This window comes from Chiloscyllium punctatum, chromosome 16 (assembly GCF_047496795.1).
Source record: "Chiloscyllium punctatum isolate Juve2018m chromosome 16, sChiPun1.3, whole genome shotgun sequence".
In the NCBI taxonomy this organism is placed as follows: Eukaryota; Metazoa; Chordata; class Chondrichthyes; order Orectolobiformes; family Hemiscylliidae; genus Chiloscyllium; species Chiloscyllium punctatum.
In genome coordinates, this window is record NC_092754.1 from 39,879,543 (window position 1) to 39,904,114 (window position 24,572).

General features: G+C 41.2%; 1 protein-coding gene across 23 annotated transcripts in view; it reads right to left on the bottom strand.

The window, feature by feature from the left end:
* LOC140487166 (eukaryotic translation initiation factor 4 gamma 3-like) overlaps nt 1-24,572 on the bottom strand; it is a 354,817-nt gene that overhangs the window by 121,311 nt on the left and 208,934 nt on the right. For 22 of the 23 annotated variants that reach the window (XM_072586763.1, XM_072586783.1, XM_072586762.1 and 19 more), the window contains 4 exons: nt 22,702-22,810; nt 15,250-15,303; nt 7,448-7,545; nt 939-1,064 (listed from right to left, as the gene is read on the bottom strand). In XM_072586763.1, the coding sequence (XP_072442864.1) occupies nt 939-1,064; nt 7,448-7,545; nt 15,250-15,303; nt 22,702-22,810 (387 nt within the window). The remainder of the gene's footprint in view (nt 1-938; nt 1,065-7,447; nt 7,546-15,249; nt 15,304-22,701; nt 22,811-24,572) is intronic. The other variant, XM_072586769.1, reaches the window with a different exon arrangement.

A 24,572-nucleotide genomic window follows, 5' to 3' on the forward strand; every position in this document is an offset into this window, starting at 1 on the left:
GTCAGGGAAGCAGTTCATTCAAATATCGTTAAACATCAACAGTGCAGCTTGGAGACTCATTTAACCAAAAAACGGAGTTATTTCTATTCTGAGGAGTTTAGAGTCACACTCTTTAATGGCTCGCACTTCTGTTATCCATTAGGTAAGTTGCAAATGATCACAAGATGAGGTGGGGTGAAAATGAAACTTTAGCACACAATTTCATTCTTCCAGAAAAGTAACCGTTCCACTGTCCCATCACAGCACCTACTTGTTTATTAAACTAAACATGGTGCATGCACGGAATGAACTGCCAGAGGAAGTGGTAGAGGCTGGTATAAATACAAGATTTAAAAGACATCTAGATGGGTATATGAATAGAAAGAGTTCAGGGGGACATGGGTCAATTGCTGACAAATGGAACTTGTTGGTTTAATTTATTCATTTGTGGGATGTGGATGTTCCTGGCTGGCCAGCATTTATTGCCCATCCCTAGTTGCCCTTGAAAAGATGGCACTGAGCTGCTTTCTTGAACTGCTGCAGTCCACCTCTCGTAGGAGTTGACCCACAATGACATTAGGAATAGATTAATCCAGGATATCTAGTCTACATGTGCGAGTTGGACCGAAGTCAATGTCTTGACTTTAAAACGTTGATAATACTCACTTTTTCCTGTCAACTTGCCCCAGATGTTAACCATGTTTTGAAAGAAGCACTTTTAACATATGGCCTAAATTCGCTCTACCAAGCCTTGAGCCAGATGAAATATCATTTGTTTATGCTTACTGTGCCATTAAATATCGTGCATAGCTTGGTAAAATCCCTACTGATAACTGTTACAAGAACCTAAGATAGAGGAAAAACTAACCATGCTATACAACTGTCAACTTTCAGCTAACAGCTAGTTTGTGCTAAATGCTGTTCACCTAAGTTAAAGAAATTAAATATTTTCTAAATACCTGAGGTGGAGTCGGCGTGGAACTTGGTCTCACTACAGGCGGTGTAGGATTTCTGCTTCCACCTCCACCTGACAAAATTTCTTCAGTGACGTCCTTGCCTCCCTGATTTGGATCACGGATTCTAATCTACAGAAAAGAAACCACACAGTACGAAACTATATAACACTATTATTATTAGCAACTTTCTTTTTGATATTTATCTTTTTAAATGACGCTGGGATTCTTCTTTGATCCTGTCCACTGATAAATATTAGATACAAAATTTAGTTTTTCCAGCTTTAATGGCAAGCGAGCACACCAAAGAGCTTTGTTATTAAAAATATTTTAAAGTCTTTCTTAAATCAAGTGCAGAACTCCAATTTCTTCTCAGGTTCACAGCATGAGGAATCTGAAATATGCTGTCAGTAGTAGTTTCAACACTACAGTCACAATTGAAACACACTGGGGATACAAATGATAATAAACCACACTATTAAACAAGAAGAAACAAACTAACTGATGCAGTTTATGGACCCTACAGCAGACAGACTGGCTACCTTGAATTTAAGCCAACTAAAATCTAACACACAGCATTTATCAAAATCAGGTATTCTGATCACATTAGTAGAGCTAGTTTAGCTCTACTATTCATATAAAATCAGACACTTTGTTCTGTATAAATGTAGACCTGAAGCAAGTGAAGGTCAAGATTCCCAACCACCTAGTACATCTTATTTTCAAGAAGGTGGCCTTTGTTGTATATTTGTAAAAAACTAAGAATGTGCTAGTTAACTAGGAAGACTTTGAGAGTACGAGGAAAGAGAAAAGAGCAAGAACGAGTACACATAAAAAAACAAACACAAAAACATTTTAAACATGTTGCTCCAAATAAAAAAAAAATGAAGTTTGGCCGATATTCTGACTTGAAAGGGAGACTTTTGCCAGAATTAGTCAAGAGCATTGCATACTTCTACAAGATCAGGCCATAGCTTTAGTCCTTGTACATAAGCATGAGTACAGAATGTATTCTCCTTATTTGATTTTCAGGAAGAAATTTGGGAATCTAATCTGAGCTTTGGGGCGGCATGGTGGCTCAGTGGTTAGCACTGCTGCCTCACAACACCAGGGTCCCAGGTTCGATTCTAGCCTCCGGCGACTGTGGAGTTTGCACATTCTCCCAATGTCTGCGTGGGTTTCCTCAGAGTGCTCCGGTTTCCTCCCACAGTCCAAAGACTGGCAGGTCAGGCGAACTGGCCGTGCTAAATTGCCCATAGTGTTAGGTGCATTAGTCGGAGGGAAATGGGTCTGGGTGGGTTACTCTTCGGAGGGTCAGTGTGGACCAGTTGGGCCGAACGATCTGTTTCCACACTGTAGGGAATCTAATCTAATCTAATCTAATCCAATCTAATCGAATCAAAGTGTCGATATCATCTGGTATTGTTTTGAGAACCAAAATGCAGCTGGCATTTAAGTGAGTGTGAAAAGACAAAGTCTTCTCAATGATAGGAAAGTACAGAAGAACCTCGATTATCTGAATACCGAATTATCTGAAGGAGATCTTGAGGTCCTGATAGAAACATTACTTCAAAGAGCTGTTTCAACACCGATCGCAACTTTTGTTTACGATCATTAAAAACAAACGTGGCTTACTGAAATGCTGCTGAGAACAGTCCCAGACATCGATGGGAGCCCCAGGCACCATCTCCAAATGACTGACCTCCCGCCCTCTTTCTATCTCTCCTCATCCTTTTCTTGGAGTTCTACCCGGGGTAGGGGGACGGCGGGCAGATGTTCTACTGCTTCATCTCCTGAACGGGGAGCAGACTGAGCAAGTGCTCACTGTGACAATCCCATTGAACTCATGGGGGTGGGGGTTTCCCAGCAATGCTGCAGGTCCCTTACACACAAGTGTGTATCTACTCAAAAGCAAATCCTGAGACAGAGAGAGGGAGCAAGGAAGAAGGAAATTTCCAAAAACTCCGAGCCCCAGAGGAAAGGCATTCAATCAATTAACCAAACAAAATAGTGCCCGCCCATCTCATTCAGATAATCAAGGTTCCTCTGCACAGAGTAGCAGCTTCTGTATCTCCAAGCATGTACAGTCCATTCATATCGTGTGAAGAAATGATAGCAAGAGTGAACAGTTCAATGTTGTACCAGAATTTACTTCAGACTGACATCAGCAAATTCCACAATCCTTTACTCCAGAAAAACCTTCATTGCCTAAAGGATTTGCTCAATTTGAACACCAATTTTAAATTATTTTTTAACATGTTGAGCAAAATTCATAATCATGCTATTCCCCTCTATATCGCCATCATGGGAAGTGAAACTCTGGCACGCTATTGGAACATTAATACAGGTTCATGGCCCCCTCTCTTAGTGGTATCTTATCAACTTTGAAACTCAGGACCAAAACAACTTTGACATAACGTTAAACAATTATACAACATTAAATAAACAGGAGGCAGCTAGGATTCACACCTTGATCAAGGTGTAGCTAATTTTACTCTAGAATTAAGGTCACAAAGCTGTACAATCTGAAGACCTATCTCAATATAACAATGTGCATATTTGCAGGGTGTCAAATGATCAAGGTGGCAAGAATTTGGTCTATTCCAAAAAACTGCTTTGTTGACATTTTTACTGTCCAAAGCCTGAGTGGACTCAAACTACTCCCAAAACCAAAAGATCTTCAGACAAACTGTACTTATTGTAATCATTCTGCATTCCTATTCTATGTGAGAGCTTCTGAAAAAAAAATTATTCTTAGGGTATGGGTGACATTTGGTCAACTTTATCCTGCTATACCTACTAAGAGAAAATGGTAAACCTTCTTAAATTGTTATTGTTCTTTCAGTTGTGATGCTATTAGAATGGTAATAGGTAAGAAATTCCAGGCAATTAATTTAACAGTAGGAAAGGAAGGAGTCCAAGCCAGGAAGTATGCGAGAATTAGAAAATGATTTGTAGGTAATGCTATTCCCATAAACTGGTTCTCCTTTTTGGCGACAAAAGGTCTAAAGAGTGCCAAAAGAGGAATTAAGTTAACCTTAGTGATCTATTATGATAATTTCTACTGCAGTCAGAATGTACCAGTATTAAAGTTGGTGGATGCCAAGCACATTGGATAAGGCCACCAATCAAGAGCACTAGGGGTGGCATGGTGGCTCAGTGGTTAGCACTGCTGCCTCACAGCACCAGGATCCCAGGTTCAATCCAAGATTCGGGCGACTGTCTGTGTGGAGTTTGCTCCCACAGTCCAAAGATGTGCAAGTCAGGTTACTTGGCTATGCTAAACTGTCCATAGAGTTAGGTGCATTAGTCAGGGGTAAATATGGGGAATGGGTCTGGATGGGTTACTCTCCAGAGGGTCGGTGTCGACTTGTTGGGCCAAAGGGCCTGTTTCCACACTATAGGGAATCTAATCTAATCACTACTGTTGAGCTTCAAGCGCAGTTCCAGCTGCACTCATCTGCTGAAAATTGTATCTTACTCGCCATTGGGCTTATCAATGAAAGAATTAGGTGGTCAGGTGGTTAGTCACTTGCCAGAAGAGTTTTGAATCTCTCTTGCGATTGTAGCCATGGACTGACATGAGTGGCCCAATTAAGCTTCTATTCAAAATACAATCCCAAAAATGTTGATGGTGGGACCTTAAAGATTATGGGAAATGATTCAGTTTTTATTTGTTTGGAACAGTCATGATCCAGCACTACTGTGGCACAAATATCATGCAGTGTGCTGATACAGTCATATTCACAATCAAGAATTACAAATGAAACAATGCTTTCTAATAGTCAGAGGACAGCACCACCTGATGTTCTTCTGAGACATGACCATCAGTTTTGAAAATAGTCAGGTCGGGTTTGTGGCTCTTAAGATCCATGATAATATTTTAGGGGCGCAATGAATATTCGCTGGCAACTACTTCGACCTTCCTGCCTTGTACATGCAATTTTTCATTTTGATGCCTCCTGGCCTCGGTGCTGGGGCCCCACAGAGCTCAAGTGGATGAATGCCACCTTGTTGTTGAGGGCAGCTACACGCATTCTGTCATTAAGTTGAAGCATCCATGCTTGGCCGAAGAATACAAAGAGATCAGGGGTAAGTTTACTAGTGGAACAAGAGCCGCAACATGACCTCCCAACCCCTGTACTCAATACTCTGACCAATAAAAGTAAGCATACCAAATGCCTTCCTCGCTATCCTATCTACCTGCGACTCCACTTTCAAGGAGCTATGAACCTGCACTCCAAGGTCTCTGTTCAGCAACACTCCCTAGGACCTTACCATTAAGTCCTGCTAAGATCTGCTTTCCCAAAATTGCATTTATCAGAATTAAACTCTACTGCCACTTCTTAGCCCATTGGCCCACCTGATCAAGATCCTGTCATAATCTGACATAACCTTCTTCGCTGTCCACTACACCTCCAATTTTGGCATCATCTGCAAACTTACTAACTGTACCTCTTATGCTCACATCCAAATCATTTTTGTAAATGACAAAAAGTAGAGGACCCAGCACTGATCCTTAAGTCATAGATATTCAGCACAGAAACAGACCCTTTGATCCAATTTGTCCATGCTGACCGGATATCCTTACCTATACTAGTCACATTTGCCAGCACTTGGCCCGTATCCCTCTAAACCCTTCCTATTCATATACCCATCCAGGTGCCTTTTAAATGCTGCAACTTTAATAGCCTCCACCACTTCTACTGGCAGCTCATTCCATACACTCACAACTGTCCGTGTGAAAAAGTTGTCCTTAGGTCTCTTCTATAGCTTTCCCTGCTCACCCTAAACCTATGCCCTCTAGTTCTGGACTCCCAAAACCCTGGGTAAATACTTTCTCTATTCATCCTATCCATGCCCCATGATTTTATAAACCTCTATCAGGTCACCCTTCAACCTCTCATGCTCCAGGGAAAACAGCCCCAGCCTATTCAGCCTTTCCCTTTGGCTCAAATCCTTCAACCCTGGCAACATCTTTGGGAATTTTTTCTGAATCCTTTTAAGTTTCACAACATCTTTCTGATAGGAAGGGGACTAGAATTGCATGTAATATTCCAAAAGTGGCCTAACCAACATCCTGTACAGCTGTGACATGACCTCCCAACCACTAGACTCGATAAAGGAAAGCATACTAAACATCTTCTTCAGTATCCTATCTATCTGCAACTCTACTTACAAAGAACTATGAACCTGCACTCCAAGGTCTCTTTGTTCAGCAACACTTCCTAGGACCTTACCATTAAGTGTATAAATCCTGCTAAGATTTGCTTTTCTAAAATGCAGCAACTCCCATTAATGCAAATTAAACTTCTTCTGCAACTCCTCAGCCATTGGCCCATATGATCAAGATCCCGTTTTACTCTGAGGTAGCCTTCTTCAATGTCCAGTGCACCTCCAATTTTGGTGTCATCTGCAAACTTACTTGGCTGAGAGTTGTACATAACTTGATCAATATGGGTAGGAAATAGTGAGCTAATTTTTCACATTGTCAAGTGGGTGTCAGTATCAGAACTAGACAGTAATGTCTGGTTCCACAAGTCTTCAGCATTATAATCAAGATACTGTCAGGACTAACAGACTTTCCTTTAAGTTACATGGCTTACTCAGATACATGGTTGTGGAATTACTAAACTGACGATACCCTACTGCTTTCAATGTTTCATATGCAGATAGCACTATTTGTAACCTCAGACAACACATCTTATTTTTTGGTATGTTTGCTTTGCTGTTAGTATACTCTTCACCATTCTACAACAACCAGGCTCGGTCCAAAAGCTTGTTGATAATGTGAAGGTGATCTGTTGGAACATGATGCCAAAGTATGGTGATTTACAATTCCGGTACCAATGGACCACTGTCTTCATGAATCCTATTTTGGGATAGTAATTAAGCGCCACACTAAAAATATGGAGGATTTCCTCTCTGTGGAAATATTTCAAGAAAATCAGCTGTGCCCAAAATGGAGGCTGAGGGGGGGGGGGGGGCGGGGGTCACTCATCTGAAAGACTACTTGTACTGGTAATCTTGGTGCACAAATAGCAGCTAGCTTCCACCATGTAGAGCAATGCAACATCCTATAGCTCCCTGAAATCACTTAGCTGCATAGAATGCTCTTCCCCCTTCCTTCACAAGTATTGTTATCAATACAAAAATGGTGACCACAGTTTTCAAATGTTCCCAATTTGAGGGCAGATACCAACAAATTCACACAGCCATGATAGCACTTTTCCTACTCTATAAAGAACAGACTTATTTCTTGGACAAAATGAGAGTTTGAGACAACAGAGTAACTAAATGCTTTCAAATTGATAAGTACAGCCTAGATCAATGGAACTATTAAAGTCTTCACATAGAACAGTAGGCACACAACTAAATAGTAAACAATTTCCCTAAAAATGTGTCAAGATTGCTCCCACTGGCATATTACAAATTAAAGCTCAATTCCACTCATCTACACAAATTTAGGCAATCTATCGCAAACCAAACGGAAGCAGCACACAGATTTGTCATACCGTTTTCTTTTCCCTCTTTGTTGGAGGTGGTGGCGGTTGTGTAGGCACTATCAAAGGTGCAGACGGCGAATACACAGGTTGACTGTAATAGGATGGTGCTGGTAAAAGAAAAGGCACATTAGAATTCATTGTTTTGTTCCTTGATGGAGGAAACTTGGATTTTCTAAATTTCACCTGCTTTACAGTGACTTAGAGATAGTGAGAACCACACATCAGAGTGGACACCAAGAGTAGAGATGGAAAAGGCGCAGGTCAAGCAGCATCAGAGGAGATGGGGAGTCAACGTTCAAGATCGGAACTTGTTATCAGCTGCACTTTTTCCAGCTCCACTCTTTATCCACCCCATGCTTTAGGGACAAAATAAGGTGTATTTTGAATTATAAGCTGTCACTAGCAATTCAATTTTTAGCAACGTCCTCTAGATGCAAGGCTCAGAAGTCAGTTCACATCAAGATGACAACAAAATCAAACATACTAATGTTAGATGCCCACTGACAATGCAAATAAAAGGCGCAAAAACAGAATGCCATGTATTGTAATCAGGACCCAGGGCTTAGTATTTACATAGGAATAGAAACTATCCCAGTCACAGAATGAAAAGTTGGCTGTATCTAGTGCCCTATAGTACTACTTCCATTCTTTCTTTGATATACTTTTTCATGGATTACAATTGTTACATCTTTTCTTCCAATACAAAATTAAAACCTTCTGGTTGGGTCAGTGAAGCATATATGTCAGTTGCATAAGCACTAAATCTGGAGTGGTTTCATAGTTAGGGACACAATGCAGGTAAAACTACAGCAATAAAATCTGAACTGATGAACGCAAAGCTAATTTAGTTTGGTCTATGTCTTGCCAGTGTAGATTAAAAGTTGTACTGTTGCAAAAGTCTTTGTTAATTAAAACCGTGGACCCCGCTTGTAGGATTGAGAGAGTTTGGGCTAGCTGGTTGCTGACAGCATTGATTATCGCTAAACCGGTAGTAGGAGCAGGTAGGCAGGACTGTTCTCGCAGTCTTTGGATCAGCCCTGCTCTCCCTTCACAGGGTCTCAAAAGTTCACAGTTCAAATGCCACTGTCCAAACTTATATGCATTTTCAAAAATAATTTATAAAAATAATGAATGAATAACCCACTCAGGAATGAATCATCAAATCTCTACAATGCGAAGAGGCCATTCAGCCCATCGAGTAAGCACCAATCCTCTGAAAAGTAATACACCCAGACTTAGCCCCCTACCCTATCACCCTGCATTCCCAATAGCTAATCCACCTAGCCTGCACAGTTTTGGTCTATGGAAGCAAACCAGAGTATCCAGAGGGGGAAACACGCGGACACGAGAAGAATCTGCAAACACCACACAGACAGTTCCCCAAGGCTGGAATTGAACCTGGATCCCTGGCACTGAGAAGCAGCAGTGATAATCACTGTGCCATCGTGCCACCCTATCCTGGAATATACATTCTTTTGTCACATTATTTTGTGCAGTCCATCACAGAAATCAATCTTGGATAGCAGGAGAATTCAAAAAGGCCTTGAATGCAATTCATATAACATAACCCAAGGCTTTTAAAAAAAACTCATTTTTGGGACAAAGAGCCAGAAGTGCGAACAAAGCATTCACATCTCCGGGTCAGTCAGGGCAACAATACAAAATGGGGCAAAACATCCAGGAAGGCAGAACAAAAAACACAGGAGAAGCTTGCCTCAACAGCAGAACAGGTTTAGGGGAAAGAAAGTTGATATCAAGGATCATAGGTAATTAAGAAATCCATATCTGTGTCAATCATTCTTCTAAACATTTATTTTCTACTTGCTGGATTCACCATAAATGAAGTAAAACATTCTTTAATTGTCACTCAATCATATTCCCCCAACCCCCAAAAAAACCCACACAATGGCATTACAATGCAAGTATTTAAGACCAATCACCATGACAGCTGCAACTCATTGTTTTCCCTCTCAGTGAAGCACTTATAATGTATTTACTCACTTCTCACACTTGTAATTTCCTCTCTCTTCATTCAAGTGTCATCTTCCCTCATCAATAGCCCCTCTTAAACTAGGAGAGATCAGTTACCCAGTAGTCTTGCTAGAGTTGATGTGCAGCATGCCCCAAAATTATAAATAAAGGAGATCTGAAAATCCTGATGTTTCTATATTCCTCTGATCTAATGGAAATGGAAAAATCTCCTCTCCCAATCAGCAGGTTCCCAACAGTCTGCTTTCCAAGTCAAAGTCCTCACTATTAAAGGCATCACTGATCTTCCATGATAGTTCACTACTTACCAAAGCTTGTTTATTTCTTAAGGTGCATGTCCTAACCACCAATATACCGGAGTGTTATATTTCCAAATTCAGAAGAATGCATGGGAACATGAAACCAAGAACTGCCTTCTCTGCAATTTGTAGGAAACTGAACCAGTGATTGATGTATCAATAAGAATTGCACATAGACACAAAGTTTTTATATGTGTTTGCACAGAACTGATCACCTTCAAACAATGATGCAACTTAGAGGATTTTTTAAACCCTGGCACCTAGCCATATCAGCTACTTTGCAAATCTGACTTGAACTTTCCTGACATGACCAGCTAAAGCACAGCAATAAATTCTCTGATAAAAACCAATCCAAGGTGCTGTGCTAGAAACACAGTTTTAAATAGCATCCACTACCATAGTACTTTTGACCTGCTCCACTCATTGCACAAAGCCAACAATGTACAACCTTTGTTCTGCTTTCACAGTTCAATAATATTCAAAAGTGTTTTTTGTTTTATCCAAAAAGGTTCAGCAAATAAACATAAAACATCATGTGGCTTACAGTCAAATACACCAAATTTTTATTTGAGTCTTGGCTAAGTGAGCCAATTGCAATGAGGGCGGATCAGGGCATTTGGCCTTTTTGCCCCAAAGTTGTAGTAACAAAGGTACAGTGGGGTAGCAGAGAAAAAAAATTATCCCGCAAAATCGCACCAACCAGTCTCACTGTAGAACAGCTACACATGTTTGGTACAACAGAGTTGCCAGTGTTAACAAAATTATACCTCTATCTACAATTCATCAGCACCAAGATGAAAGGTAAACATTTTGGTGAGGGAGAGTTGGGGAACTCTATTGCAATTACAGATTTCAAATTAGTTCACACTTTGCTCACAGGAACAGCCACTTTACATTTAAAGAGAAATGTAACTGATATATCAAGGTAATGTTCACAAACAACTACCCAAGACATCTGCAACTTCTGCTCACCTTCAGGAAAGAAAACTGTTTTAGTGTTAATTCTCAGCAGGAAACTTTATAACTGGCATCAGCTACAGGACTTCAGCAATGACTCAATAGAAATTCTGAAAATCAGTATCTTTTCTAGAAAGTAACTGCAAGATGCATTTAGTCCTGACCATAAGATGAAGTAGAAGCTCGCCATTCAACCCGTAGAGTCTGCTGTACCAGTCAATGAGATCATGGCTAATCTGCTCATCCTTAACTCCACTTTCCTATTTTTTCCCGGTAACCCTTGATTCCCTTACTGAGTAAAAATCTTACTACAGTTTTGAATGTACATATCAGTCCAATCTCTACAACCCTATGCAGTAAAGAATCACACAAATTCACTATGACTGAGAAAAGAAATTCCTCCTCATTTTAAGAGTTTAGTTTTAAGAGGCTGACCCCTTATTCTGAGATTATGACCTCTGGTGCTACATGTACCACCAACAAGGGGACATAGGATGCTAGGAAATTGTTTCCGTTAGGTGAGGAGACTAGGACTCGTGGACACAGCCTTAGAATTAGAGGGGGTCATTTCAGAACAGAAATGCGGAGACATTTCTTCAACCAGAGAGTGGTGGGCCTGTGGAATTCATTGCCGCAGAGTGCAGTGGAGGCCGGGACGCTAAATGTCTTCGAGGCAGAGATTGATAGATTCTTGTTGTCTCTGGGAATTAAGGGCTACGGGGAGAATGCAGGTAAGTGGAGTTGAAGTGCCCAGCAGCCATGATCGAATGGCGGAGTGGACTCGATGGGCCGAATGGCCTTACGTCCACTCCTATGTCTTATGGTCTTATGGTCTAACCTACCAAGTCACCCAAAGAATCTTATGTTTCAATAAGGATACTGCTCATTCTTTTAAAATATGGTGAGAACAGGCTGGCTTAAAAACTTTCCTCATAGGACAGTCCCTCCATGAATATGGGCGGAGAGCGAGGTGGGGTGCCATGGGAAAGAGAGAGGGGGGAATCGCAGGGGTGTAGGCAAAGCAAGGCAGAGGGGAGCAGGAGAGTGAGCTGGGAGGGGAGACAACGTGAGAGAGAGACCGTGAGATAGAAGGGAGAGGTGACAGGGAGAGTGAGGTTGGAGTGGAGGGGAAAGGAAAGGGGAGACAGGTCGACAGAGAAGGGGAGGGGCTGGAAGAAAAAGCATCTTCCAACTTGCCCTTGTGGTAAACAGTGCAAATACTCCCTACCTATCTTTTTCACTTAGCAATCTTGAGAAGCTAAAAGGGTTTGGTGCCTGAACTGTATACCGTAACTAATTCAGTCCATTCAAACTTTTAACTTTGTATGCATTCAATCAAAATATTTTATCTAGACCTCTAAGCATCAAGGTGTTGTACAGCCAGTGCTGCAATCATTTTAATTTCACACAACACAAAAAAATCTAATTTTAATCAAATATCAAGGAATACAGCATCTCAAATCTGCAACTTCAACCTATTACATTCCAGAGCCACTATTGTACCATGACTGATTTGCTTTTCCCATCATGAAAGCTGACATTTACACGCCAAGCAAAATCTATTCAGTGCCAACACAGATGCCAAGACAGTTCTCATACATCTGCATTGTACACCTAAAAGTAAAAGCACATTCTGGCCTGGTTTAGTTGACAGCACTGCCACCTGCGGTTCTTAATGCTGTTGGTTTATACTCCATTTCAAGAGCTTCAGCTCACATTTTAGCATTGAGGGAGTGCTGCTTACTCGAAGCTAACGTCTTTTGAATGAAACTTTGAATTCATTACACAGAATAGTATATAATAATTGGGTAACAGTACAAGTTATCTGGAGATCTTTGGAAATTTTTTTTTAATAAAGCTTGTGACAGTTTAAGTGACCGTGACAGTATTGGACAACATGCAAATCCAGACTGTTCACTTATGACCTTTAGAGAAATAAATAAAAGTAGTCGTCTCACTTCCCAGCACACTGACATGTAGACTAGCAAAGGAACTTCACCGTAAACTGAAATACCTAGTAAAAGACTCATGCCACTCCATCCACTAATTCCTAAACCTCAAAGACATCAAAATAAAAGAGGACAACGTCATGGTGTCCTTCGACCTAACAGCCCTATTCACATCCATTGACATCAGCCTGACCAAAGAAAGACTGACCTCACTACTAGATGAACCAAGGACACAAACACCAGACAACATCAACTCCATCAGCAAGGACACCACCCTCAAGCTAGTAGACCTGTGCCTCACTACCCACTTTACCTTCAATGACAAGACCTACAAACAAATCGACGGGACACCCATGGGATCACCAATATCAGAATTCTTAGCAGAAGCAGTGATGCAGAGACTAGAATGAACAGCCCTCCCCACGATCCAATCCAAGCTTTGGGTTTGCCACGTGGATGACACTTTTGTCATCACAGAAGTGAACAAATTAGAGGAAACCTACAATATCATTAACAACATCCTTATTGGCCTAAATTTCACCAAAGAGAAAGGGAACAATAACAGGCTCCCCTTCCTAGACATCACAGTGGAACGAACAATCAATGGAGAACTGCAGATCAGCGTCTACAGTAAAGCAACACACACAGACCAGATATTCAACTACAGGAACAATCATCCCAAAACCCACAAACGGAGCTGTGTCAGGAAATTATTCAAACAGGCCACAGCACAATGCAGAACCCCATAAGTACAAGCAGAAGGGAAATACCTATACAGCGTATTCGAGAACAATGGCTACCTGATAACAGTTTGCCAATTCTTAAACAACAAATCCAAACACGAAGACACAACATGCCCAGAGACTCTGGGCACACTACCATATATCAGACATCTCGGAGATGACTACTAGACTACTCCAACCCCTTTGCATCATGGTAGTCCACAAACCTACCAACACAGAACTACTGATGAATCTAAAGAACTCTGTAACAACAACCAACAACATGAATGTCAGATACAAAATACCCTGCAAGGACTGCAACAAACACTACATCAGGCTGACAGGCAGGAAACTAGCCACCAGGATATACAAGCACTGACTAGCCACCAAAAGATGTAATCAGCTATCACTAGTATTTTTACACACAGACGGAGGAGGACACCACTTCGACTGGGACAATACATCCATCCTAGGAGCTAAACTGTGACACACAAGGAATTCCTAGAGGCTTGGCAATCAAGCCGGAACGCCATCAATAAATACATCAATTTGGACCCCATTTACCAACATCTGAGAAAAACATGTGAGATATCACCCACCTTAACAGACCAAGAAACAAATAGAAAGCGGGACATAACACCAGCATTTCAATGGAGGCTCCCTGTTGATGTTACCTAGCCTGGTTACGAAATGTCTGAGAATAAACCTACCAGCTCAGCAAGGAAATTTACAACCAGAGACATGACCATGATGTCTTTATCCAATCTAGCTATATGTAACTCCATGGTTTTGATGGGGCTGATTAAGTCCCTTTGTTGTGTCAAATCACTAAAAGCTAAGTAAAATAAAACTGAAAGGATCAGTCAGCTGTACAAAGGCATCCTATCAGAATTTAAAATTCAGCCCTCTGATTCAGTACCACTCTCTATTGCACCAGAGATTTACAACCCAAAATTCAACTTCAATTCAATTTGAACCTAATGCCCCTGAGTCAGACTAAAATAGGAAGGATTGAACTATACAAAAAACAATTAAATGTCAAACTGAAGTGAGAACAAAAGAAAGCTGAAAGAGGAAGGTAACAGAAAGGAGGAATGGAAAAGGAGACACACTCGGGTATGCACAAGATATCTACAGCAAATTATTGTGTAATGAATTGAAGCACCAAGATGAGCAGGTTAACAGAAAATACTTCAGATCTCTGCCTTTAGATACCTCAAAATCCTGTGACACTTCCATTAGCCCTGAAAATAAAGCTACATAAACATTCTTCAGTAAACTCTCTTACCAGAAGTTCAGTGCTTAAAGAAATTAAAAACTGAATGCATTAAACTACATAAAATAACTTCCACAGTGCACTTCATTGCATTTTCTGGCACAAGACTCCACTTGAGAGAAAGTGAACTAATACCAATATTAAAGAACAGTAATGCACATGAGGAAAAAAGAGAGTTTGGAAAGGCGCTATAAATTATGTGAAAATGTGTGCATCAATACAACAATCCAAACTCTTCAGATGCAAGTTATCGTCGAGTTACAAAAACTTGCAGTGAAGAATCCTAATATGTCATAAGTCAAAAGTTAAAACACACTTTCACCTCCACAAGTCACCAAATTTCAAATTCTCTTAACCAGTGTGCATATGCCAAGCTTATACCCAAAGTTTGTTGGGCCTATTCTCTCTCAATTCCTAGAGGCAGAGTGCTAGAAGCAGGTCATATGTTTATTACTTTCACCTGCAATTATAGGTTTTGATGCAGAGAATTGAAAAATGACTTGAATATCAATAAAAAGGGATGAATCCCTACAAACCTTTTCCTCAAAAGTTTGCTCAAAATATACATGCCTATCAGAAATAAATATACAAAAACAGTGACTGTTTTTTTAAAACTCACCACACAGTGGCTGAACTCCTGACTGGGGCCACCCTCTGCGCCTTGTTTCTGAGGCTAGGCATGAAACAGAACATAAATTTGTTTAGCCTCGGATCCCAATACTCCCTGTTGCGCATTGCTTAGCCAAGGCTAAGCAAAGAAAGATCACATTTCAGCACCTGGCCTTGGAAATGTGGCAAGAGTGGCAGTGATGATTCCAGCAACTATTGGGTGAATTGTTTTGTAATGTAACATTTTATTTTAAAATAATCATTGTTTATATTTCAGGTAAGTCCTTAAAATTCAAAATAATTATCTCCTTGCTGTTGTCTCATTGAGGCTTCATAATGGCATGCGCCCCCATCTAGGATTCACCTATCTACCTGCAGTTTCAGATACAGTGAAACTGGGCCAAGAAGGCAGGAGCCAGTGGGGTTAGAAGGGGGAGAAGAGAGAGAGAGATAAATTGCAAAGCAGCTTTCAGAACAATAAAATGATTTTTTTTTCTCAACGAAGCCACCAGTCTGACTTGTATGTGAACTTCTCTTGTGATCATGGCTAATGCTATTGGAGCCTTTAATTTCACAAATTTTGCCCGTTTTACAATACACCATTCTTATCATACTACCTTGGACCGAGATTAGCAGAAATGCACAAATAAACTCGTGCAACCTTTGGAAGCTGCACAGAAATGATGACACAATGGGAAGGAATCTACAACTTTCTTGAGCTGCGAACTAGATTTCTCAATACTCAGCACAGCTGTGTCACTTTTACACAACAGAGGTTTTATCAATCTTTATTTATATTCAAAATGTTTAACGGAACCCCAAAAACCCTACCTTCAAAAATATATTTCAACCTTTGGAGGTTGTCTGCCATTTCCAAAAATGGGAGATTACCTAAATTAGTTCTAAATTCAAAAAATAGTTTAGCAAAATATAGATAACCCCCATTAAATGAGGAATGTGGAAGAAGAGCATGACTGGGTAGGCAGAAACCAAGTTTAATTAAAACTATTTTTACATCTATTACTCTGCTCCAAATATTAAACAAGTTTTATTAATAACATTTTCTTTTCACCCTCCTGTATTACAACACAAGGTGAATCAATTTGCCACTAGAGACTTTAAAAATGGTCAGGACCTGCTATTAGTTTAAGGATTACCAGATCTTGGAATAACATTCAATCCATATATTACTGAACATGTGACTATGGATCCAAATGTTCAGTTTCAGATTATTCATTTCAACTTTGAAACAGAGAGAAAACCAACTGGCTATGGTTTACAATTGAACAAAAGCCAAAAAGGTATAGCCTGCACATTTCAGTTTACAAATATGAGGATATTTATAAATCAACAAAAATTTGGACTAGTTATTGTGGTTCTGGTGAATTATGCATAATACATAAACATTTATTTCTTTAGAAAGTGTGTATGTGAATACTAATTTGATTCTGCACTTCAGCGTCCAAACAGGTCAAAGCTTTTGCCTGTCTCTTGAACTGCTCTGATATTATTACTGTCAAAGTCACAAGGGAATTAATTATCCGGGATGGATGTATTTGATCTTATTCCAAGTAATCATCTCAATAGCTTTGCAATGATTAGGTCACAAGCAAACTTACAGTGTGGATATTACACAATGGTTGCACTGGGCAGAGGTGTAAGCACAGCAGCTGATGCTTGCAAAAACACCCAACTCTGAATAAAATAAGCCAGCAAAGTTCATAATATTGAGTATTAGGAGAAAATCTAAACACCTTGAAATGATTCAAGACTGCATTTACGTGAAGGAGAACATTTGCTATGATGATTTGATTGCCTCACTATCACTCACAAGTATCCATTACTCTCCATTATGCTCACTGTTGGAGAACCATACCAAATTCCGTAGTTTACTGAAAATGAAATAATCAAACAGCAGGCCATGTAACTCAAGCAGCAAATGCAGTCGAAGTAATTTGGTCTTGTTGTATATCACTTTGCATCTTTGTGTAATTAGAATATTTAACAACAATATAGATGTTTTATCATGCTTACTGAATAATGACAAATAAAAGTGTGTAGCCGCTAAAACATTCTGCAGTAACTGAATGAATTATTTTCAGTTGCCTGTGGAGTGTACAATTACAAATCTTGTGTCCAAATGATATCTTTACAGTAGGTTTTGATTAGGTGTCATTAAGTGTGGGAACACTACTTGTGAAAGTCTGCAAGGTAGTGTAAATTGCACATACATTTTAGTCCTCAAAATAATGCTGACTATAAAATGTTATCTGGAAGGTAGATGCTCCTACTAAAACAGAGGAAAAAATAGTACTTGAGAGAATATAGTTTTATGATGCATTAGTTTACTGTTTGTGCAATCCTCTTGTTCTTCTCGCCAGTGTCATTATTAACAGACACTTAGACAACAGTAATTCACTACTGTGGTATCAGTCAGTTCCTGCTACTGTGGTATTAAAGAGTAGTTGCAGACAGATGGGTGACAGTGAGGGGGTCTGGGAGGAAGCAGCCAGTGCAGGGACCCCCTGCAGTCGTTCCCCTCAAGAACAAGAATACTGTTTTGGATACTTGTGGGGGTGGGGGGACTTACCAGGGGTAAGCAATGGGTTTCAGGCCTCTGGCACGGAGCCTGTCCCCGTTGCTCAGAAGGGAAGGGTGGAGAAGAGCAGAGCAATAGTTATTGGGGATTCGATAGTTCGGGGCACAGATAGGTGGTTTTGTGGGGGCGAGAGAGACTCACGTTTGGTATTTTGCCTCCCAGGTGCAAGGGTACGTGACGTCTCTGATCGTGTTTTCCGGGTCCTTAAGGGGGAGGGGGAGCAGCCCGAAGTCGTGGTCCACATTGGCACCAACAACATAGGTAGGAAGAGGGCTGAGGATGTTAGGCAGGCTTTCAGGGAGCTAGGTTGGAAGTTCAGAGTTAGAACAAACAGGGTTGTTGTCTCTGGTTTGTTACCTGTGTCACATGATAGAGAGTCAAGGAATAGGGAGAGAGAACAGTTAAATGCGTGGCTACAGGGATGGTGCAGGAGGGAGGGATTCCGGTATCTGGATAACTGGGGTTCTTTCTGTGGAAGGTGGGACCTCTATAAACAGGATGTTCGACACCTGAACCTGAGGGGCAGCAGTATCCTTGGGGGGAGGTTTGCTAGTGCTCTTTGGGGGGGGGGGGTCTAAACGAACTCTGCAGGGGCATGGGAACCTAGACTGTAGCTTTAGGGTGCAGGACCTGGAGTGTAGGGAGGTTAGGAACATGGCATCAATCTCAAAGGAGGGTGCCTGTAAACAGGAGAGTGGCTTGAAGTGTGTATACTTCAATGCAAGAAGTATATGAAATAAGGTAGATGAACTTGCAGCGTGGGTTGGTACCTGGGATTTTGATGTTGTGGCTATTACGGAGACATGGGTAGAACAGGGACAGGATTGGCTATTGCAGGTTCCAGGGTGTAAATGTTTTAGTAGGGTCAGAGGTGGGGGTAAAAGAGGGGGAGGTGTGGCATTGCTTGTCAAAGATAGTATTACAGCGGTGGAAAGGACGATGGATGAAGACTCGCAATCTGAGGTAGTTTGGGCTGAGGTTAGGAATAGGAAAGGTGAGGTCACCCTGTTAGGAGTTTTCTACAGGCCTCCTAATAGTCCTGGAGACATAGAAGAAAGGATTGCGAGGATGATTCAGGAGAAGAGTGAAAGTAATAGGGTGGTTGTTATGGGGGACTTTAACTTTCCAGATATTGACTGGGAAAGCTATAGTTCGGGTTTGTTAGATGAGTTGGTGCTTGTCCAATGTGTGCAGGAGGGTTTCCTGCCACAATATGTAGACAAACCCACAAGAGGTGAGGCCATACTGGATTTGGTTCTGGGTAACGAACCAGGCCAGATGTTAGAATTGGAGGTAGGTGAGCACTTTGGGGACAGTGACCACAATTCGGTGACTTTTACTCTAGTGATGGAGAGGGATAAGTGTGCACTGCAGGGCAAGAGTTATAGCTGGGGGCAGGAAAATTATGATGCGGTGAGGCACGACTTAGGATTCGTGGCTTGGAAATGTAGGCTTCAAGGGAAGGGCGCAATTGATATGTGGAGCTTGTTCAAGGAGCAACTATTGAGTGTCCTTGATAAGTATGTACCTGTCAGGCAGGGAGGAAAGGGTCGTGTGAGGGAGCCGTGGTTTAATAAGGAATTGGAATCCCTTGTTAAAGGGAAGAGGGCGGCCTATGTAAAGATGAGGTGTGAAGGTTCAATTGGGGTGATTGAGAGTTATAAGGTAGCCAGGAAGGATCTGAAGAGAGAGCTAAGAGCAGCAAGGAGGGGACATGAAACATCCTTAGTTGGTAGGACTAGGGAAAACCCTAAGGCTTTCTATAGGTATGTCAGGAATAAAAGAATGACTAGGGTAGGAATAGGTCCAGTCAAGGATAGTAGTGGGAAGTTGTGTGTGGAAGCTGAAGAGATTGGGGAGACACTGAATGAATACTTTTCGTCAGTATTCACTCAGGAACAGGACATTGTTGCCAATGTGGATATTGAGTCACAATTAATTAGAATGGATGGCTTTGAGGTACGTAGGGAAGAGGTGTTGGAAATTCTGGAAAGGGTGAAAATAGATAAGTCCCCTGGGCCTGATGGCATTTATCCTAGGATTCTCTGGGAAGCAAGGGAGGAGATTGCAGAGCCGTTGGCCTTGATTTTTATGTCCTCGTTGTCTACAGGAATAGTGCCAGAAGACTGGAGGATAGCAAATGTGGTTCCCTTGTTCAAGAAGGGGAGTAGGGATAACCCTAGTAACTATAGGCCGGTGAGTCTCACTTCTATTGTGGGCAAAGTCTTAGAGAGAATTGTAAGGGATAGGATTGATGAACATCTGGATAGGAATAATGTGATCCAGGATAGTCAGCATGGTTTTGTGAAGGGCAGGTCGTGCCTCACAAACCTTATTGAATTATTTGAGAAAGTGACTAAGGAGGTGGACGAGGGTAAAGCAGTAGATGTGGTGTATTTGGATTTTAGTAAGGCGTTTGATAAGGTTCCCCATGGTAGGCTACTGCAAAAAATACAGAGGTATGGCATTGAGGGTGAGTTGGAGGTTTGGATTAGGAATTGGCTGGCTGGAAGAAGACAGAGGGTAGTAGTTGATGGTAAAGGTTCATCTTGGAGTGCAGTTACTAGCGGTGTTCCGCAAGGATCTGTTTTGGGACCATTGCTGTGTCATTTTTATAAATGATCTGGAGGAGGGGCTAGAAGGTTGGGTGAGCAAGTTTGGCGGATGATAAGAAAGTCGGGGGAGTTGTTGACAGTGAGGAAGGATGTGGCAGGTTACAGCGGGATTTAGATAAGCTGCAGAGCTGGGCAGAAAGGTGGCAAATGGAGTTCAATGTAGGTAAGTGTGAAGTGATTCACTTTGGTAAGAGTAACAAGATGGCAGCGTACTGGGCTAATGGTCGGATACTTGGTAGTGTGGATGAGCAGAGGGATCTTGGTGACCATTTACACAGATCTCAAAGTTGCCACCCAGGTAAATAGTGCTGTGAAGAAGGCATATGGCGTACTGGCTTTTAATGGTAGAGGAATTGAGTTCCGGAGTCCTGCGGTCACATTGCAGTTGTATAAGACTCTGGTGTGGCCGCATCTGGAGTATTGTGTGCAGTTTTGGTCGCCATACTTTAGGAAGGATGTGGAGGCACTGGAACGGGTGCAGAGGAGGTTTACCAGGATGTTGCCTGGTATGGTAGGAAGATCGTATGAGGAAAGGCTGAGGCACTTGGGGCTGTTTTCATTGGAGAAAAGAAGGTTTAGGGGTGACTTGATAGAGGTGTACAAGATGATTAGGGGTTTAGATAGGGTTGACCATGAGAACCTTTTTCCACGTATGGAGTCAGCTATTACGAGGGGGCATAGCTTTAAATTAAGGGGTGGTAGGTATAGGACAGATGTTAGGGGTAGATTCTTTACTCAGCGAGTCGTGAGTTCATGGAATGCCCTGCCAGTAGCAGTGGTGGACTCTCCCTCTTTATGGGCATTTAAACGGGCATTGGATAGGCATATGGAGGATAGTGGGCTAGTGTAGGTTAGGTGGGCTTGGATCGGCACAACATTGAGGGCCAAAGGGCCTGTACTGCGCTGTATTTTTCTATGTTGTATTTTTCTATGTTAACTTGCTTTGCTGACCTGCAAGAAATTGGATGTCCTGAGGTGAGGGTGGGATGCCTCTGACTTGCAGATCACACTGCAAATTTTTGCTATAAATTCTGTGTTATGATCGAGCCCTCCACCATCACCTAATGAAGGAGTGTCGCTCCGAAAGCTAGTGTGCTTCCAATTAAACCTGTTGGACTATAACCTGGTGTTGTGTGATTTTTAACTTTGTACACCCCAGTCCAACACCGCATCTCCGAATCATGACTTGCAAATAGATTGTAAAAAATTTACATTATCATCTCCTTTTATTCAGAGCCATTTCCTTGCCATTCAAAAGCCTATTTACATTTTCATTCCCTATCCAGAAATCAATAAGAACATTACAGTTAGAATTTGACTACCTCTGTAGTTAAAAAAATGCATTTCACACCAGATCTAGCCATTAAGGGATGACTGCATTACACTGCTTCTGGAAGTGATTTGATTATTGCATTGCGTCTTGAGTGGCATGTGACCATGAGGGAGTGACTGGGGGTTGTCTTGTGGCATTACTAACTGTGATGTAAAGGAAGGACTGTTTCCTTTGTTCAGAAAGCTTCCCTCGATACGCTTTCAGTGTTCAGGGTTTCTCTAAAACATGCATTGTATTGTGCTTAATAGATTTTGCTTGCTCACAGAAGTTGTTGTTTTGCAGTTACATAAAGTGTGTAAGAATCTCAGGAAAAAAGAACCTAACAGTACAGGCTCTTTACTTTAGCAAATCCTGAAACAAAATTCAACATGTCTAGTATTTTGTGGGCTGGCAACATGAAATGAAATCCATAAAAGTTGCTGACACTGTAAATATCTAACTGGTCCATTGTTGTACCAGGGTTACGAGACAAGTGAATTCAGTTTTAAGCATTTAAATCCTTCTTGGAATGGCTATGTGCAGAAATAACTCAATTTAATGGCAATAAATGCAACCTCAAAAGTAATACCTAAGCAGCTGGAGAAATAAAAACCTAATTTTGGAAGGGTAAAATCTACAATCTACATCAAGGAAGGAAGGTAAGTCTATTTGAATCTTACAAAGGACGATAATCAATCTTGATCTTTCATTTTTTCAACACAAAGTTTGGAATGCAGTTTCAAAGCAAGCATTTTTGAGGTACATTTATCATTCTTTATTCAGCTTAGTCCACATCACATTAGAAAGGTTTAATCAATAACAGGGATACATAAAAATGCAAACACATTTAAAAGCAGTCAACTGATTGAGCCATAAATGAAACCAAAACATTCATCGAAAGATAAAAACAAGCACTATAAAAGACTTAACACTTACCATAAGTAGTGAAGTCACCAGGACCTGGTCCTGAATAGAATGGACCAGGTGGTGGCTGGACTGAATACTGCTGGGGGGGACCCATGTATGGAGTTGCACTAGGGCGGAACTATTATCGAAACAGAAGGAAAACCTGTTTCAGTGCAATCATTCTTTCATAATAATGTAGCTGTGAAAAAATGCTTTAACACACTTCTTGACAAATGATGTAATGTTCCTTTAAACAACTGCAGACCTATTGATGTGCACAACATAAGACCTTGAGCTAAAGAAATACTTTGTAAACAATCTTGCCAAAGAGACACGTGACCAAAGTCTTTTCATCTTGCACTCATCAGAACAAATATACAAATCCAAATTACAAATGATTAAATTCATATTGCAAGAGGAAAGGAGCTGATTGACTGGCAAGTTGATGCTGAATGAGAAAGTTCTTGCCATGGAGAAAGCAGAGAGTTGTTTAGGATTAGACTCAAATGAACCTAGAAGACCCAAAGGCATGAATATATCCTTTTTGTAAGGTACTTACACATCAATGTATGCCATTTCTAAGCTTAGGCAAACATTACAAATGCAACTGATTATTTAAATTATTTGTTACTGTAGCAATTGGCAAACTCAGGATCGCTCAGCAATTGTTGTCCAATTGCAGAATCATATCTAACCTAAGACATTTTGAGCCTTAAATTGACTCCTTGCTTACTTCAAATACATACATTATACTTGTGTGAATCTGTATTCACTTTTTAGGACTTTCTTATACACCTTAATACACTCCACTCAAATTTACTTGCTGCCTCACAGCGAGAGACCCGGGTTCAATTCCCACCTCAGGCAACTGACTGTGTGCAGTTTGCACATTCTCCCGTGTCTGCATAGGTTTCCTCTGGGTGCTCCAGTTTCCTCCCTCAGTCCAAAAAATGGCAGGTTAAGTGAATTGGCCATGTTAAATTGCCCGTAGTGTTAGGTGAGGAGGTAAATGTAGGGGAATGGGTCTGGTGGGTTGTGCTTCGGCGGGTCGGTGTGGACTCGTTGGGCCGAAGGGCCTGTTTCCACACTAAGTAATCTAATCTAATCCGTAAACTTGCTCCCTATTCTCAAATGTCAACATGGCTTTGTGCGTGGGAAATCATGTTTCACAAACTTGAGCTTTTTGAAGAGGTAACAGAGGATTGAGGAGGGCACAGAGTGGACATGATCTATATGGACTTCAGCAAGATGTTCTGACAAGAGTACTCATGATAGACTGGTTAGCAAGGTTAGATCATATGGTCTACAGGGAGAACTAGCCATTTGGATGCAGAACTAGCTCAAAGGTGGAAGACAGAGGGTGGTGATGGAGGGCTGCTTTTCAGACTGGAGGCCTGTGGCCAGCGGTGTGCCACAAGGATCACTGCTGGGTCCTCTACTTTTGGTCATTTATATAAATGATCTGGATGTGAATATTGGAGGTATGGTTAGTAAGTTTGCAGATGAAGTCAAAATTGGAGGTGTAGTGGACAGTGAGGAAGATTATCTCAGAGTACAACAGAATCTTGATCAGATGGGCTAGTGGGCCAAGGAATGATAGAAAGGAGTTTAATTTCGATAAATGAGAGGTGCTGCATTTTGGAATGGCAAATCAGGACAGGATTTATACACTCAACGGTAAGGTCCTGGGGAGTGTTGCTGAACAAAGAGACCTTGGAGTGCAGGTTTATAGTTCCTTGAAAGTGGAGTCGCAGGTAGATAGGATTATGGCAGCTGCATTTGGTATGCATGCCTTTATTGGTCAGTACATTGAGTATAAGAGTTGGGATATTGTATTGTGGCTGTACAGGATAATGGTTGGGCTGCTTTTGGAATATTGTGTTCAACTTTGATCTCCCTGC